The 16,106-nt window shown below is 43.4% G+C and overlaps 1 protein-coding gene across 2 annotated transcripts in view; it reads right to left on the minus strand.

Annotated features, from left to right (window-relative positions):
* MYO5B (myosin VB) overlaps positions 1–16,106 on the minus strand; it is an 842,958-nt gene that overhangs the window by 283,419 nt on the left and 543,433 nt on the right. For both annotated transcript variants that reach the window (XM_069219220.1, XM_069219218.1), the window contains exon 13: positions 7,942–8,064. In XM_069219220.1, coding sequence (XP_069075321.1) covers positions 7,942–8,064 — 123 coding nt within the window. The remainder of the gene's footprint in view (positions 1–7,941; positions 8,065–16,106) is intronic.

The raw sequence follows: 16,106 nt of genomic DNA on the forward strand, positions 1-16,106 counted from the left end.
GCACCACCAGGTGGCAGACGGTCATAAGATCCGGTGTTGACCATTAAGTGCTGGTGCCGAGCACCTGAAACCACTGGCTCAAATTAAGCACTGAGAAAGCCCATCCAAGGTGGGGAGACCAGGGCAAACTGAGCACTCCTATACCAATTTAATGAGGAGTGCACCAGGAATGTGTCACTGCACCATCATTATTCTCTCGCTATACAAATTATGTTATAGGCCACCTCAGTACTTGCGTTAATGATTTCACTAATAGTAGCTGGTCGTAGACGAACTGTGTTGTTACTACCTGAAGATATGCTACACAACTCTAAAACCCCGAGGGGTGTGCAATTGTTCTTGGACAAGTTTGTGGAGTTTTGCATGCGGTCTAGAGATTACCCTTATTACAACTAAATGTATGTACTTTAACCCGCATAAAACTTTTCGAGGGGAATGTCTTTTGGGAAACTCTAGACTCAAAATAGTAACAGACTTTGATTACTTTGGAGTTAAAATTACACCTAAATTGGACTGAACTAAGCAAATCAACAAGAGTGAGCTCGAATTACAGTAAAGCACTGCGGGAACACTCAGGTCTTTTTTTAAATCCGCTACTTCCAGGGTTCTTTCACTGGCCCTACTTATTTATAAAATCCAGCCTCTAGGTGGGGCTCTTGATGCTTCAGAGGTTTGGGGAAATAAGAAAATAAATCAGTTGTTATCAGTAGAAAATAAATCAGTTGTTATTGGTGGAAAATAAATGTATGAGAGCCTTAGCGATCATGCCCCAGAGCACCCCCATTAATACCCGTACATATGGATAAGGGCACAAAACCAACTGCCCTGAAGGCTGACCTGAGGATGCTGGTAGACAGGAGGAAACTCTGGAGTAGAGGTTATAGCCCTGGACACTTTTCATAAGGCCGCGTGGCTTAAAAATAACTTAAAGCTATCGTCCTAGGGGTGAGTGAGCTATGGGACAACCAGGGGGAGGTGCAAACTGTTTCGAAAAAAATGTCACCAGATAAGTATTGTAGCTATGGAAGAGGACTGGGTCATACGGTCAAAACATCTTCCTAAATTGCTTTTCAAGCCTGCCCTGCGTACCCACGAAATAAAGGCACTTCCTATGGGATAGATGCTGAAGTATGCCAGAACATTGTGAGGCTTTTCTATCCAAATCTTCGTCTTTTGTTCCCATAGGATAGGATAACTTTGAAAAATATATTTTTTGAATGAGTTTTAAATGCATTTACATTACGAAAGAAAGAACAAAAAAACAGGACAGCAAAGCATTATACCATGTCAAGTCACAGCATGCATGCGGGTTTCCTTTCATGGCGGTGCAAGCACTCCCTCCCTACATACAATGTGGGTACATCATCAGGCAGACCCATTGGTCTATAGATCACCTAGGATTTGCAACAGTTAGCATTGGAAGGGGGCCCATAAGTCTTGGGACCAGAGGCTTCTGGGAGGAGTTTGGAGTAGAATTCAAGTTGTTCATTGCAATATCCCATCTGTAACAGCCACTATTTAATTGTCAGCGCTCCTCCTCTGTCCCAGTGCTGCACCACCAGCCTCCTGGCCAGCATGAGGGCAAGTGACATGAATCTGCTCGTGGGATGGGAGACCCTCAGCACCCACCCCAGGAGGCTCATCAAGAGGAGGGGGCAAGGAGGGCCCTGTACTAACTTATAGCCTATCAAAGAGCACACACCACAACTGGTGGACCCGTATGTAGGTCCAGACTAAGTGGAAAATATTGGCGCTCTCTGCACCGCCACTGGCACATCTGGCGACTAGTCCACCCGACTAAGGTAGCAGTAATGCATTGGTCACAAGCTACTTCTAAGTAGCAGTTCTCAAGCTTTTGCACAGCAGTGCTCCCATACGTCATCAGCCAGTGGGCCTATGTCCACTTCCCACCCTGCCCTAGAAGTGTTGTCACTTACAGGCATATCCGACTGCACCTCTTGGTAGAGCGGAACGATACGGTTAACCCCAGCTGTGCCAGCAGCTATTTCCAGGGGTATTAGTCATTTGGGTTCGCTTGGAAAGTTGAGCGTCCGTTTTTGCTCGTCGCTTTTAGTCTGAAGTAAAGGAGTGTGTCAAGGGGGGGGGGGGGGGGGTGACGGTAAAGTGTTGCCAAAGGTCCTCAAGAATGATGACTGTACCTTGCGGACACCGATCGCTCCATGCACTACAGTGAAGTTGAGATTGTTTAGCTAGGAGGGAGATCAGTGCGTGGAAGAAACCACTTTTCAGTCAGACAGGGATGTTCAAAAACTTCAGAAGTGCCACCATTTTTATGAAGCTGATTCTTCTAGCCATTGTCAGTGGAAGTTTTCGCCAGCATCCTACATGCTCTTCCTGAGAGTCGAGAGCCCTGTCATAATTTAGGGTCAGGATTTCCTCCGTGTTAAGACTGATCTATATCCCCAAGGATTTCATCAGGGTATCACATCAATTCAAAGGATATGCGGATGTACACCTATCTGTTCGTCCCGTGGGTATAATGCAGACTTGAACTAGTTTATAGTCAGTCCGCCAAATCTAACAAACCGGAGTCGAGGTTCGTATAAGGGTCCCTGACATCCAGGGTAATGTCTGAATACACTGATATTAAAATGGGTCTTTTGTGGAACCCCAACGTGGAGCTTGCGTACTGCTGCTAGATTTTCATGGGCAGAGACTCCAGTACAAGCTTGAATAGCGCAGGTGACAGCGGGCAACCCTGCCGGGTCCCTTGTCCAATGTCAAATGGCAGAGAGCATCCCATGTTCATATATATTCTAGCCATCGGGAGGTTGTAGGGCAGTTTTATCAATGCCAAGAACTGCGGCGGCAGGCCCATACGACCCAAGACCCTCATAAGATAACGCTATTCTAAAGAATCAAGGGCCAGATGTAGCAAAGGTTTTTACCCATTCTGTGTCTATGGGAAAAAGTGTTCGTACATATGGCCCCAAACTCCTTTGTGGCATCAAGCAGTACTGCGGCTGTCTGGATGTTGGCATCAATTTGATGTAGCACAGCGAACAGTATTCTCAAATTCTGCATGATAAACCACCCCGGGACAAACTCGTCTGATCTGGTAGAACCATTGTGGGAGGAGCAGCGGTCCTTTGGCAATGACTTTAGCAAGTATTTTCACATCACAGTTTATTAATGATAGGGACCCACTGGACTCACATTGGTCAGCAGGTTTCGGGCATCTAAGGAGTGTTAGAGTTATAGTTTACGCACTGTTGGCAAGAGGACGCCCGTGCCAGTACCTCATTATGTACCTCTTGCTACGGCGGAGTATAGGGTGACTTATTCCAGGGAGGATCAAGAGTAAACAAGCAGTCATGCCTTTTGTGTGGACTCGAACCAAATAAGTATTGCCAGGTTGCCTCAGAAATGTAAAAATTAATATACGAAAGTGCCACATGGCTCAATCACAGGTGCCTTTTCGATTTCAAAATGGGATATCACTTTGAACCCTTTTCAGAGTACATCACCCCTTTTGCTGCAAGGCAACTGTATATCAAATTTAGATACTGGATACGCCCCTCAAATAGCTGTTGTTCAAAATGGCATAATTCGGGTGCAATAGTTCATGTATGTCCAACCTGCAAAAGCTGAGAAGGACCCTTTGACTCACTTACTGTTTTTTTGTAAAATTTATGAGCCCTCCAGTGCAAAAATGGATACTCCCAGTTTGCAGGTTACCTGGGGTGAAACAATATCTGAATGCGCTGAGAATTCTTAGACCTGATACTAGCAAAGTGATTGACCTTAATTTAGCAAAATGTTTATATTCTGTATGGATTGTGAGAAAGACATTTCTGAGTTAAGAAAGATTAGCTGGGGAACGTGTCTATCGTCCTATTGGATATGTAAGATATTAGATTTTAAATGTATTTTGTGCTTTGTCATAACAATCATTCAATGGTTTGATATACTTGATTCATTTTATTATTTCCTATGTATGTATTAAGGGGTAAACCCCGAATAAACTGCATTTTGATGATGATGAAATGTAGAAAACCAATCATTACTGACAGTGCTTAATTTGTAAATAAAAAGGTGCCGGTGCCCAAAGCCCTCCTCTTAAACTCGCGGATGCCGCAATTAAATATGTGAACATGGAATACTGAGGCAGCGTAATCCTGAAGCCACCTCGGGCCTCTTCAATCCATTTAAAGCCACTCCCTGCTCCTTCATCTCACTCTTGCAACTTTCTACTTTCTCTCTTTGTGACTCTTTTTCGGTTTTCTCTTCTCCCGTTTTTTTCAAATGTGTCTTTTGCTCGCAGCAAATGCTTGAGGCAGAAGACTGAGTTCCGGCCCTCAAAAATAAGTGCTGGTGCTCAGCACCAGAAACAACAAGCACAAATTAAGCATTGATTACTGAGTGTGCTTTAACGTTTGCTCATATACATAACCCGTTTCACCTCAAATCCCTGAATGAATTCCTAAAGCTTATTCCAAAAAGAGGCATTTTAACACGAAAGTCCTAGGCCAAAAATTGTATTGAAAGAAGAAAGCAACTTTTTAGGCTTGCCACTCTCTAACTGGTACTAACTTGCCACTCTCTAACTGGTACTAACTTACCACTCTCTAACTGGTACCAACTTGCCACTCTCTAACTGGTACCAACTTGCCACTCTCTAACTGGTATCATCTGTGTAGATAAAATGGGCTAATTGCTTCAGGAAGCTATAAGAGATTTTTTATGCTTTCACAAAGATTAGTTTCAACCCAATAGAACAGACCAGTTTGACTTCCAGGAGAAATGTAAGCTCCTAATTATCATTGCAAACCTCACCGAGAAACATTTAAAATTGGAAGATAAGGAGACGATTCACAACAACATGTATGAGTGCGGGAGTCAGTAGTGCAGGAGTATACCTATATGGACTCTTGCATCCCTTTGTAAATTGGCTCCAAGATGTTTTATTGTATCATAAGCACTGTGAAATCAGAAAATAAAATACCCAATGACATTTTAGGTGATGTCATTGTAGACACCATGCACAAGGCCATGTGATGTTCTGTGTCAGGATATTAACAATGCATTAACGTAATTACAGCGTTCTAACTCTCACCTTTGATGAAAAATCCTTTCCCTTTAACTTCGTTTATTTTTAGATTTGATGTGTAAGGTGCTTGTGCCATTCATGGCAAGTTGTATTCAATGCTTACTTTAAGTGGTTTGACTCAGCCTTCTTTGGCTTCAGCACCTTCAGTCATTGGCTTGAAATATTGTCAATTATATCTTGGCTACACTCACATTATTATTTCAGTCTCACCATTTTTATGGCATTAGGTGCCCTGCCAGACTATTATTTTTAAGAACAAAATATATACTGTGAATACATTTAGGGTTTTTTCAGCCCTCTTCACCCACTGGTCTGTTCCATTATCATTTACTCTTTCCTTCCATCACACAGTATACAGCATGAGGCAATGGGCCAGCCCAATTGAGCCACAGACACCCTTACCTTTGAGTGATGGCACTTTGTTTGTACACATCCACCGAATAAATAGTTCCCTTCTCCATTTTCTCAGACCCTCTCTAATTTATTTACTTCTGCATTTGATTATTTTTTTTCTATTTTTTTCTAACCTCACTTGACTGCCCTGACAACTTTTCCTGGCTCAAAGCAGTCCCACCAGATTTTCTGGTGGGCCCTTCTGCTCTTGGTGGGTCATGACTGTCCCAACAGCTTCTCTGACAGGTTCTTCACTTCTCTGTGACTCCTAGCAGTTCCTGCTGCCTTTCAACACTAGCCTCCGGTTAAGCATGTCTCACAGCAGTCTCACCTGCTTCTCTGTCTTGCCCTTTTTGTTGGTGAAAACAATTAATGCAATAAAGATAATTTTAAAAGCTACCACTTGAGTGTGCTTGCCTAAAAACAGGCAGTGCAGTGCAGGGGCCCCCATGGACAGCCCGTCGCGCTTTTCATTGACTGAATTACAAACAGTGAAAAGCGCAGTGGGTGCTTTTGCACTCAACGCACCGCTACATTGCCGCCGGCTTGATTACGAGCTTTCGTCAATGTTGTGGCATGTTTCCCGCTGGCCCAGCGGGAAACTCGTAATAGGGCCAGCAGACGGAAAACCGGAGTGACGATTTTCCGTCCGAAAGAGTTTGGCAGGCAACCTCCACCACCCGCCAAACTCAAAATGAGGCCCTATATACAGGGAGTGCAGAATTATTAGGCAAATGAGTATTTTGACCACATCATCCTCTTTATGCATGTTGTCTTACTCCAAGCTGTATAGGCTCGAAAGCCTACTACCAATTAAGCATATTAGGTGATGTGCATCTCTGTAATGAGAAGGGGTGTGGTCTAATGACATCAACACCCTATATCAGGTGTGCATAATTATTAGGCAACTTCCTTTCCTTTGGCAAAATGGGTCAAAAGAAGGACTTGACAGGCTCAGAAAAGTCAAAAATAGTGAGATATCTTGCAGAGGGATGCAGCACTCTTAAAATTGCAAAGCTTCTGAAGCGTGATCATCGAACAATCAAGCGTTTCATTCAAAATAGTCAACAGGGTCGCAAGAAGCGTGTGGAAAAACCAAGGCGCAAAATAACTGCCCATGAACTGATTAAAGTCAAGCGTGCAGCTGCCACGATGCCACTTGCCACCAGTTTGGCCATATTTCAGAGCTGCAACATCACTGGAGTGCCCAAAAGCACAAGGTGTGCAATACTCAGAGACATGGCCAAGGTAAGAAAGGCTGAAAGACGACCACCACTGAACAAGACACACAAGCTGAAACGTCAAGACTGGGCCAAGAAATATCTCAAGACTGATTTTTCTAAGGTTTTATGGACTGATGAAATGAGAGTGAGTCTTGATGGGCCAGATGGATGGGCCCGTGGCTGGATTGGTAAAGGGCAGAGAGCTCCAGTCCGACTCAGACGCCAGCAAGGTGGAGGTGGAGTACTGGTTTGGGCTGGTATCATCAAAGATGAGCTTGTGGGGCCTTTTCGGGTTGAGGATGGAGTCAAGCTCAACTCCCAGTCCTACTGCCAGTTCCTGGAAGACACCTTCTTCAAGCAGTGGTACAGGAAGAAGTCTGCATCCTTCAAGAAAAACATGATTTTCATGCAGGACAATGCTCCATCACACGCGTCCAAGTACTCCACAGCGTGGCTGGCAAGAAAGGGTATAAAAGAAGGAAATCTAATGACATGGCCTCCTTGTTCACCTGATCTGAACCCCATTGAGAACCTGTGGTCCATCATCAAATGTGAGATTTACAAGGAGGGAAAACAGTACACCTCTCTGAACAGTGTCTGGGAGGCTGTGGTTGCTGCTGCACGCAATGTTGATGGTGAACAGATCAAAACACTGACAGAATCCATGGATGGCAGGCTTTTGAGTGTCCTTGCAAAGAAAGGTGGCTATATTGGTCACTGATTTGTTTTTGTTTTGTTTTTGAATGTCAGAAATGTATATTTGTGAATGTTGAGATGTTATATTGGTTTCACTGGTAATAATAAATAATTGAAATGGGTATATATTTTTTTTTGTTAAGTTGCCTAATAATTATGCACAGTAATAGTCACCTGCACACACAGATATCCCCCTAACATAGCTAAAACTAAAAACAAACTAAAAAATACTTCCAAAAATATTTAGCTTTGATATTAATGAGTTTTTTGGGTTCATTGAGAACATGGTTGTTGTTCAATAATAAAATTAATCCTCAAAAATACAACTTGCCTAATAATTCTGCACTCCTTGTATATGCAAATATCCCTTATTAGGCTTTACTTTAAAAAGTAGAATTAGCTACAGCAGGTACACATTTTTAGGTATTTCTTGGGAACATCAGAACATTTGAGAATACTTATGGCAGCCACCTAGGTGCCACTGTCCAGTGGCTGCAGGGGGCAACCAAGAGGAGGATGAGCTCTTGGATAAATGTCTGAACGTCAACATTTGCTTACCATGTCTGCGAAATGAATGACAATGAAGGAAACATTTGACATCCGGGGTTTCTTGAAATGGTTGCTGCTCGTATGTCTGTCGTACAGCTTCTGTGCCCAGTTTTGGTCAGTTCCTTTGGGTACCTAGAATAAAAGGTCAGTAATAACTGTTACAGTAATATAAGTAGATTAAAGTGACACACACTTTTTTGAAGTTAACATTGGTAAAACACTCTTTCAAAATCCAATATCCTTAATAACTGTTCTCAACTCAAACAATTTGCACACACTTTTCCGAAAAGTCACTTCAAGATTCAGGCTTTATTCATTTCAAATGTGGAGCAGGTTATTCAAAAGTTATAAAAGTGGGGGCAAAATATGTGGGTTTAATATGGGAAAGTCATAGGAAACTGTAAAAAAGAAAATACCTAAATGGAAGCGCACAGTATGTGGTAGGAATGTAATATCCGGCTCCATTCTGGTGCCTTTCATTGGTTTGGCATATTTTCTTTCAGCCATTGTTCAAGCAGAAGCAGATTATGAAGTGCCCATCTCGCATATGCTGGTTATGTATATTTTAATTAATGTTTGCAGACATTTGCAAAAATCTAACACAAACAAAGAAGCATTCGCATTGTCTGAAATGTATCAAATTCCAGGTACAGCACACAAAGTGATTGGCTGGAATCCCTCTGAAAATGTTTCGGAGGTGTTCCAACAAGACAAATATTCTGACTGGTCACAATGCTACATCATTCGTGAATAGACAGGCAATGGGCCAACCCACTTAGGGAGATGTCTTCCCCGCCTACATATTAGACTGGTAGAAAAAAAAGGAAAGCGTTTTAGTACATTCTCGCCATATCACGCAACTGCGAAGATAAACATAATTATTTCTAGCCTTAATGAACAACTGGATAGGACTGGATTGGCCCAGCTCCATTTCCATGTACTCCAAGACTTTACCGAAGGAGGGCTATGGTTCTCTATTTTCTCAGCTTGCCTAAGGGTGGAGGAGGGTTATGCCCCCCCCCCCCCCCACCCAGACAAAGAGCAGTGAGGAGAGAAGTATGTGTTTTTTTCACTGGGCCGGTGAGAGGAGAAGGAACTTGTAGGCCTTGTCTTACTTAAGAGTGTGGCTGGGGGAAGGAGTCCTGAAATAAAAAAAATAAAAAAGTTAGAGGGACTCAAAACTTCCTGATGCCTACAGGGATCTTGTAATTATCTGGTTTGCAGCTACGAAAATGTTTTAGGGGCAGCTGCCACGCACCTCCTTGGCCTGAACCATTTTATAGGTCCCCAAAGAGCTTTAGCATATTAGAAAAATAAGTATTTTTGTTTTTACCTATCTTCACAAAAAAACAAGATTAGAAATGTGCATTACACAATAACAGTAGCTGCACTACAATACTTTTGTAAGAGTGTCAGAGATTTGCACTTTTTTGTAACCTCTTTTTTAGAAAATAAATAAAGAAGGAAATACATTCAGTATGTTAAAGTTTTGAGTGCTCTGTGTGTGTATGAGGTGGGGGAGGAGGGAAGGGGGGGGGGGGGGGGGGAGAAAGCCCAACAGAGCATTTCAATCTTCCATTTGGGCTGAAACTTTTTAATATGTATGGGGATATCTCAAACCCCATTGTCCAATATGCCTAAGCCCTCCAGCCCTTTCTTATGAGGCCAGGTGGATCATTGTTCCCACGCGTCCCTTGCCCTGTCAAAGTCAACATGTCTTGCCTTTTGGAACTACTTAGTTTGCAAATGGTTCTACGCACGCTACACAACATACGCGCAACTGACAGCAAACAATATGTCTTGCAAGTGGCAGTGCGTGCTCTGTCTTTGGCAACACATAATGATGTAACAGGGTCAGGTGGTGTCAGTACTCTGGTCCACCTTGGCCTACAAAAGGTATGCGGCCCAAAGATGCTCGGGCAGCTGACATCTGCTACCCCTGTATTTTCAGTACTGCAAGTGGCCAAAATGTATGTGTTGTAATGGCTGGTCACTTTCTTAGTCATTACTCCAGGGCAGTTGGGCGTCTAATAGCATTAATGCTTACCGAGGGTCATTAATGCCAAAGGACATTAATTATCATTATTCACTGTGGACATTGTATGGGGCCACTGATTTTTATTTCTCCAAGTAGCCATTAATAATCTTTAAGATCTTGTCCCATTTAGTTTTTTTATTGTATTGGGTCAGTTGAAATCCCTATTGGTTGGACTCATTCATCTATAATATTGACACAATAAAATCACAGTCTTTACTGAAATAGTCCATTCTGAGTCAGGTGTCATTATTAGTGATGGGGTCATTCATGTTTATTAAGTGATGTGGGAATTAAGGCAATTTACTAAAGTGAAGCGTTTATCCTTATGAAAGCCAGGGTTCACTGAATGTACGGCACTAGGTGTGGAACCACAAAACAACACAGAAACTCAGCAGAAGATGCTTTAGTTAGGGCAGATGGGAGTGAAATAGTTTCAAGAACACAAAATTCAAAAGAGAGGAAATGCCTGTAGGAGGAAGGCTATTATATATGGGCTGTTATCGAACTTGAGCATTCTGGGCAGATGTTTTTGATGGATTACAGACAGCGCTGGGTCAACCTTGTAAATTCCTTTTGCTGCCACTCTAGTTCGATAACATGTATTTCAGGATATATTCCAAAGTCTCTCTAGTTTCTCAATGCCATTTGGGATTTTGGCTGGGAAGATCCTTGAGCGATAGAAAATATTTGTGTGAATTGCGTAAAATGTGTGAATACACGTTACTGAACTGGAGCTTTGTTGAATGGACATCACAACATATACTAATCTAAATGTAAAAATAAAAAAAAGCTAAGGAGATATCCCAGAATGCAAACACAACCAGCTAGCAACCCAGATTTGTGCGAGAACAGCAGCTAATCTCAATTTGATGCCCACTTGATATTGCAAGCCTCTGGTCCAGTTAAGAAGAATCTTTCTAATATCTGCTGGTCCTGAGGAAGGTACCACCAAAGTAATTACCACCCCCCAAAACATGTGTAGACCGGTTCTGTCTAGTGGTCCATTGGCTATGACCCAGTTATGTAGAAGATATGTCATATGCACTCTCATGATTGGGAATGTAAGCATGTTTGCATCTTTTTGGATTTTTAATGAGTGTGTTTGAGGTTTTTCTGTTTGGTACGGTTGTTGGGCATTAGGGTTTGAGGTCAGTGAAATGTAATTTTTTGAAAATGTAAAGAAAATATGTATTATTCTTCATAAATGTTGTAATTAAATTATACCAGTATTCCTTGTATGATAAATAAGCATATGTTATGTTGATAATTTTGGTGGTATGTGCAATAAGTCACTGTCGAACAATTCTCTACATAGAAGAAATACATGTTGAGTTGGAGGTCATGTGATATATCCATGGTCCTCTTGACCCCATGATTATAACAGCTTTAGGTCACAAGATATCCAGTTTTGGAGGTGCTGTTCGGCACCATCTCTGAATTGGGAGGCAGAGCTGATTTCGAGACAAAGATTTGTTTCGCACGGGCCCTCAAACACTTGTTTTCACTGTGCTAGAATCTTGTTTTCCTGCCCCACAGCTTGCATCTTTTACTTTGTGTACGTGAATTCATTTTCCTAGGGATCGCAATCAGTTAAGAATCGTAAACCTTTTAGCAAGAAGTATTGCTTTAACGTGAGGATCAATCTCCCGCGTGGTCTGAAATTATCATCAAGGTCGAGACGATAGGCTCGTTATACAGATCCAAACATATCAGTGCTTAATTTGTGCTTGTTGTTTCTAGTGCTGAGCACCGGCACTTATTTTTGAGGGCCGGCGCTTATTCTTCTGCCCTAAGCATTTACTGCGAGCAAAAGACAAATATGGGAAAGACGGAGGAAGAGAAAAACGTCACAAAGGGAGAAAGCTGCAAGCTGCAAGAGTGAACTGGAGGGGCAGGGAGTGGCTGTAAATGGATTAGAGGCCCGAGATGGCTTCATGATGACGCTGCCTCAGTATTCCGTGCTCGCACATTTAATTGCAGCAGCCGCGTGTTTAAAAGGAGGGCTTTGGGTACCGGCACATTTTTATTTACAAATTAAGCACTGAAACATATACTGCAAAAGTAGCTCTTAAGGCATTCAGTAAATGATAACACAGCAGGTCTCAGAATAAAAGTAGACTGTCAACTAGGTGGAGGTTTGGAATCCTTATTGTTTGTGATTGTTGGTGGTGCAAGATCGCTCAATTCCGAATTAGATGCATTTTCTTCTTATTGGTTCGGCCCTAGGGGGTTCTGCACCAGTCCTCTGCAGCACTAAGGCGATACCCAAATATTTTCTATTTTCACTTCTGGATAGAGATTAAGCTTACTTTTGGAAAAATGAGTGTTTACTAGACTTGAAACACCTTGGTGAAATTGTCTTAGGAGCGGCTTTGTGGTGCTCTGTGGTCAGAGGTGACGTGGAGCCTTTCTTTTTTTGTGAGCTGTCTTTATGTTGAGTTATGAACTAAAATGTTTTAAGTCTTTAATTGAATTCAGAGTGCTCCTGCTCTAGCCTAATAGACTGCGCCCACCGGCTCTACCGCAGTGTCAGCGTGGATACAGCATCCGCTTTTCATGGGAAGAATGAAGCAGCTATGCAGGAAAATGTGGATGAAGCTTCATATCCAAAAACAGGCGACTCGTGACATGAAGGATTATTCAAATGGCAACCAGTTCAGGAAGTATATAGAAGTCTAACCTAGGGGTGTCCACTTAGGTCCAGGGTGGCTAGATCCGTGCCATTTTTTTCAGATTTCCAGCGTCAGATAAATTTACATGTAATAATTCTATATGGAATTCGTTTAGTAAGAAAAGTGATGTCTGAAAAATCTGGCATCTATCTGGTCCTCCTGGATCTGGCTTGGATACCTGTACACTAGCGTAATATGGCAATAGGCAGGGCCACTGGAATTATGCGATGGTGCAGCCACAGCGATTTTCACATAATTGTAGAATTGCCACATTTGCCACATAATCCATCATCTGCTGCATAAAATCTCCAGATTTTATCAAAAAATTGTTTCTAGGTCAACCGGTTCAAAAGTTTCTAAAAACGCAGCACAACATGTTGCCATGCAGTGTCAAAGGTTTACTGACCACTTTTCTGTAGCTTATTGCTGTGTTTGGGTATGAAACTGGTACTAATGAGCTGCAACAAATGCTCAGACCTTATTAACAAGTTTAAAATGACAAAATAATGAACCAATACTGTCACAAAATGTGCTACATAATGCTGCATAACTTGCCTTTTCTTGCTGTATAATTTACTCAACCCTGCCGCATTACTTGGCCCTCCCCGCTTCATAATTCCAGTGGCCCTGGCAATAGGGTTTACTTAAAACCCTGACTGCAAAGTTCTGATCAGTTTTCTTTAGTGTGGACTTGGGCAGGTCCAAAAACAATAAGTGATAAGTGACCCCTCTGGTTTTCCAAATCTGAGAAGACAGTTCGATTGGAAGTTAACCTACGTGACCTGACGAGGATTAAGGTGTGGTGTTGTCTGGTGTGTCTCAAGAGTAGTTTAAGGTGTGAGAGATACGCGCAAATAAGCAGTAAAAAGGTCACACACTTACATGTGCATCAAGGCTCATACATGAGATGAAATCAAGCAGAACGCACCAAGGTCACCTCCGTTGCCACTTCACGACATAGAGGGCTGGATGAAAGGATGTCGATAAATTGCCCACACGGCTCTCGGGAACATTTGTTAAGAGCAGTACTCTGAAGAAATCATGTTTTATGATTGGGAACATTCTTTTGTTCGCAAAGCACTCAGTGAAGCATAAACTACTGAACACCTAACTGCATGCAACCCACACAGACCTGTGGGCTGTGCAGAAATCGCTGAATGGGGCATGTGGGGTGAACGAGGGCGTGTTAGGAATGCCAAAAGCATAAGTGGATTGTGCATTTATGTGTATTAGTTAAGAGACGCAATTAAAATATAAAATAAACAAACATAAGAAGGAATACAGGGCCAGATGGATAGATGCCATGATTGCAGCAAAATAAATAGTCTCGCACGCTCCATGCTGTGGCCCACTGGTACCTAATATTCTATAATAACTTATTTTCGAACTTCATTAGTTACAGTTTGAATCCAATTTTAGTCTCACACTACTTGGCCCCAGGGAGATGCGGGGCACTGGCCGCCAGGTCCACGCTTGGACATCCCGTACGCCTGGAACAACGAAGCCTGTAGGGGTGCCAGTGCTCTGAGTGGCAGCTCACTAGGGCTGCCAGGGCTGTTCCTGGGTCATGTTACCGAATCCTGGCACCGCACGCGCCAGATGGGTGTTGCATCAGTGTGCATCATATGTCTTGGTTCCAGGTTGTGCTTTGCGTGTCAAAAAGGTTGACGTCACGTGGTTGGCCAAGTTACATTGAGCAGGCTTTCCTGAAGGAGGCCTTTTTCAAGCACTTCCTGAAGGAGTGGAGGCCAGGAAAGGTTCCCCAGTGTTTGCCCTTGCCCTCGCGGTGTGTCTTCACACTTCACGTGACTCAGTCAGTCTTAACAGCTATCTTTTCATTACAGCATCTCAGTTTCCACACAAGGGGTACTGTTAGTGAACAATTTTGTAAGTATTTGAGACAGCGACCCTGATACGCTCTGTCAGTGGCGCATATGTCTTTAAATTTGCTCTATTGCTTGAGAGCCAATGTGGCCGCTCGTCCTACCGGCTGTGGATGTCCAGACTCTGTTTCGCCAACACTAGCATCCTATCTGGATCACATGTTCTGCTCCTGACATCTGCATCTCTATGCATGGGTCCACTGCTGTCATGTGGAATCTGCTCTCAGCATCCACAGACGGATCGGTCACTCGGCCTCCACACTGGTCTTGTCCACCTGCATGAGCCGTCAGCCGGCTGTGGAGTCCCCGCTCCCAACAACAAATGTGGACATTGTTCTTACTTCTAATCCTAGCCTTGCGCACTGGACAGCTACTGTTAAACTCTAAATAAATTGAGTGACTTCTAGTTACTCTCCGCTGGAGTGGCCCGCGTTGGTGTATGTTTTGATTCTGCGGATCTACACAACATATGTAGCAGTCAGAACAGCCCCAGTCCCTTGCAGTTCAGGACGGAGCGGAGACCCTCCTACTCTGAGAAGATGATATTGATACATTGCTGGGATCACCACCCGTGAACATTTTGCTCTGTTCTAAAAGTAACCAGTCCTGAACTGATTCTTAGAGATCCCTCCTTGTTCATCATTCGTCGCCCTATAGCTAGGTTCAACCTCTGCTAGTAACCACAAACACTTACACATGTGTGGCACACTTACATACATGTGGCAGTCTTAAGTCTGATCGATGTCGCACATACGTGTCGATCCCAGGTTACCCTTGGGTTACCCTGAAGCTGTTTCCTAAACTCAGCACTCGGTGGTGTTGCCTTTTCACATTTTCTGCTTGTACTCAATCCTGTCGGTGCCTGATCATACATTGGTACTTTATGTTATGCTGTAAGAGTGGACACACAGATGTTGTCTTTCACTTTGGTTCTATTGGGTGCTAACTTGGGTGGCGGCGGCTCACTGCCTCTGTAATCATCACCCCTTCCATTTCTTTATTAAAGTGCCCAATGTCGCATCCCTGAATCTTTGTAAAATTGAAATTGACATGTTTTGTGAGGTGCAGATCTGAATCCATCCCATGATCATCTCGATTCACGCTCCCCTTCCCTGTACTTCGTCTGCAGATGTTCGTGTTTATTCCCAGCTGTGCCAGGGCGAGTTCATGCCAGGACTGACCAAGGGGCTCGCTGCCCAGTGATGCTACGGCTGGGTTGTGGTGAGGGCACCTCGGCGTGCAGTGGGCACACGGCAGATGCACAGAACTTTACCAGCAGCTTCCTTGTGCCAGGGGTCCGGCTGCTGATATACTGAGATCAAGGGCACGACCGAATGACCTTCGAAAACCAGCTCTAGTGCTTGGTGACTGAGCGTCTAAGCGCAGGGGCGCTACCTACTCTCATATCCCTCACGTTTGAATGTCATGCCCAAGCGCTGCTCATGAGAATGAGTTCACGCGTTTGAAAGGGCGAATTTTGCAATAAATCTCTCCTGCCAACCACCCTCCTTACCTTGCCTAATGCAATGTATGTGTCTGTCACGTGAGCCGTGAGCAGACGGCGTCGTTTTTGAAATGTCG

Source organism: Pleurodeles waltl, chromosome 1_1, assembly GCF_031143425.1.
Source record: "Pleurodeles waltl isolate 20211129_DDA chromosome 1_1, aPleWal1.hap1.20221129, whole genome shotgun sequence".
NCBI classification, from domain to species: Eukaryota; Metazoa; Chordata; class Amphibia; order Caudata; family Salamandridae; genus Pleurodeles; species Pleurodeles waltl.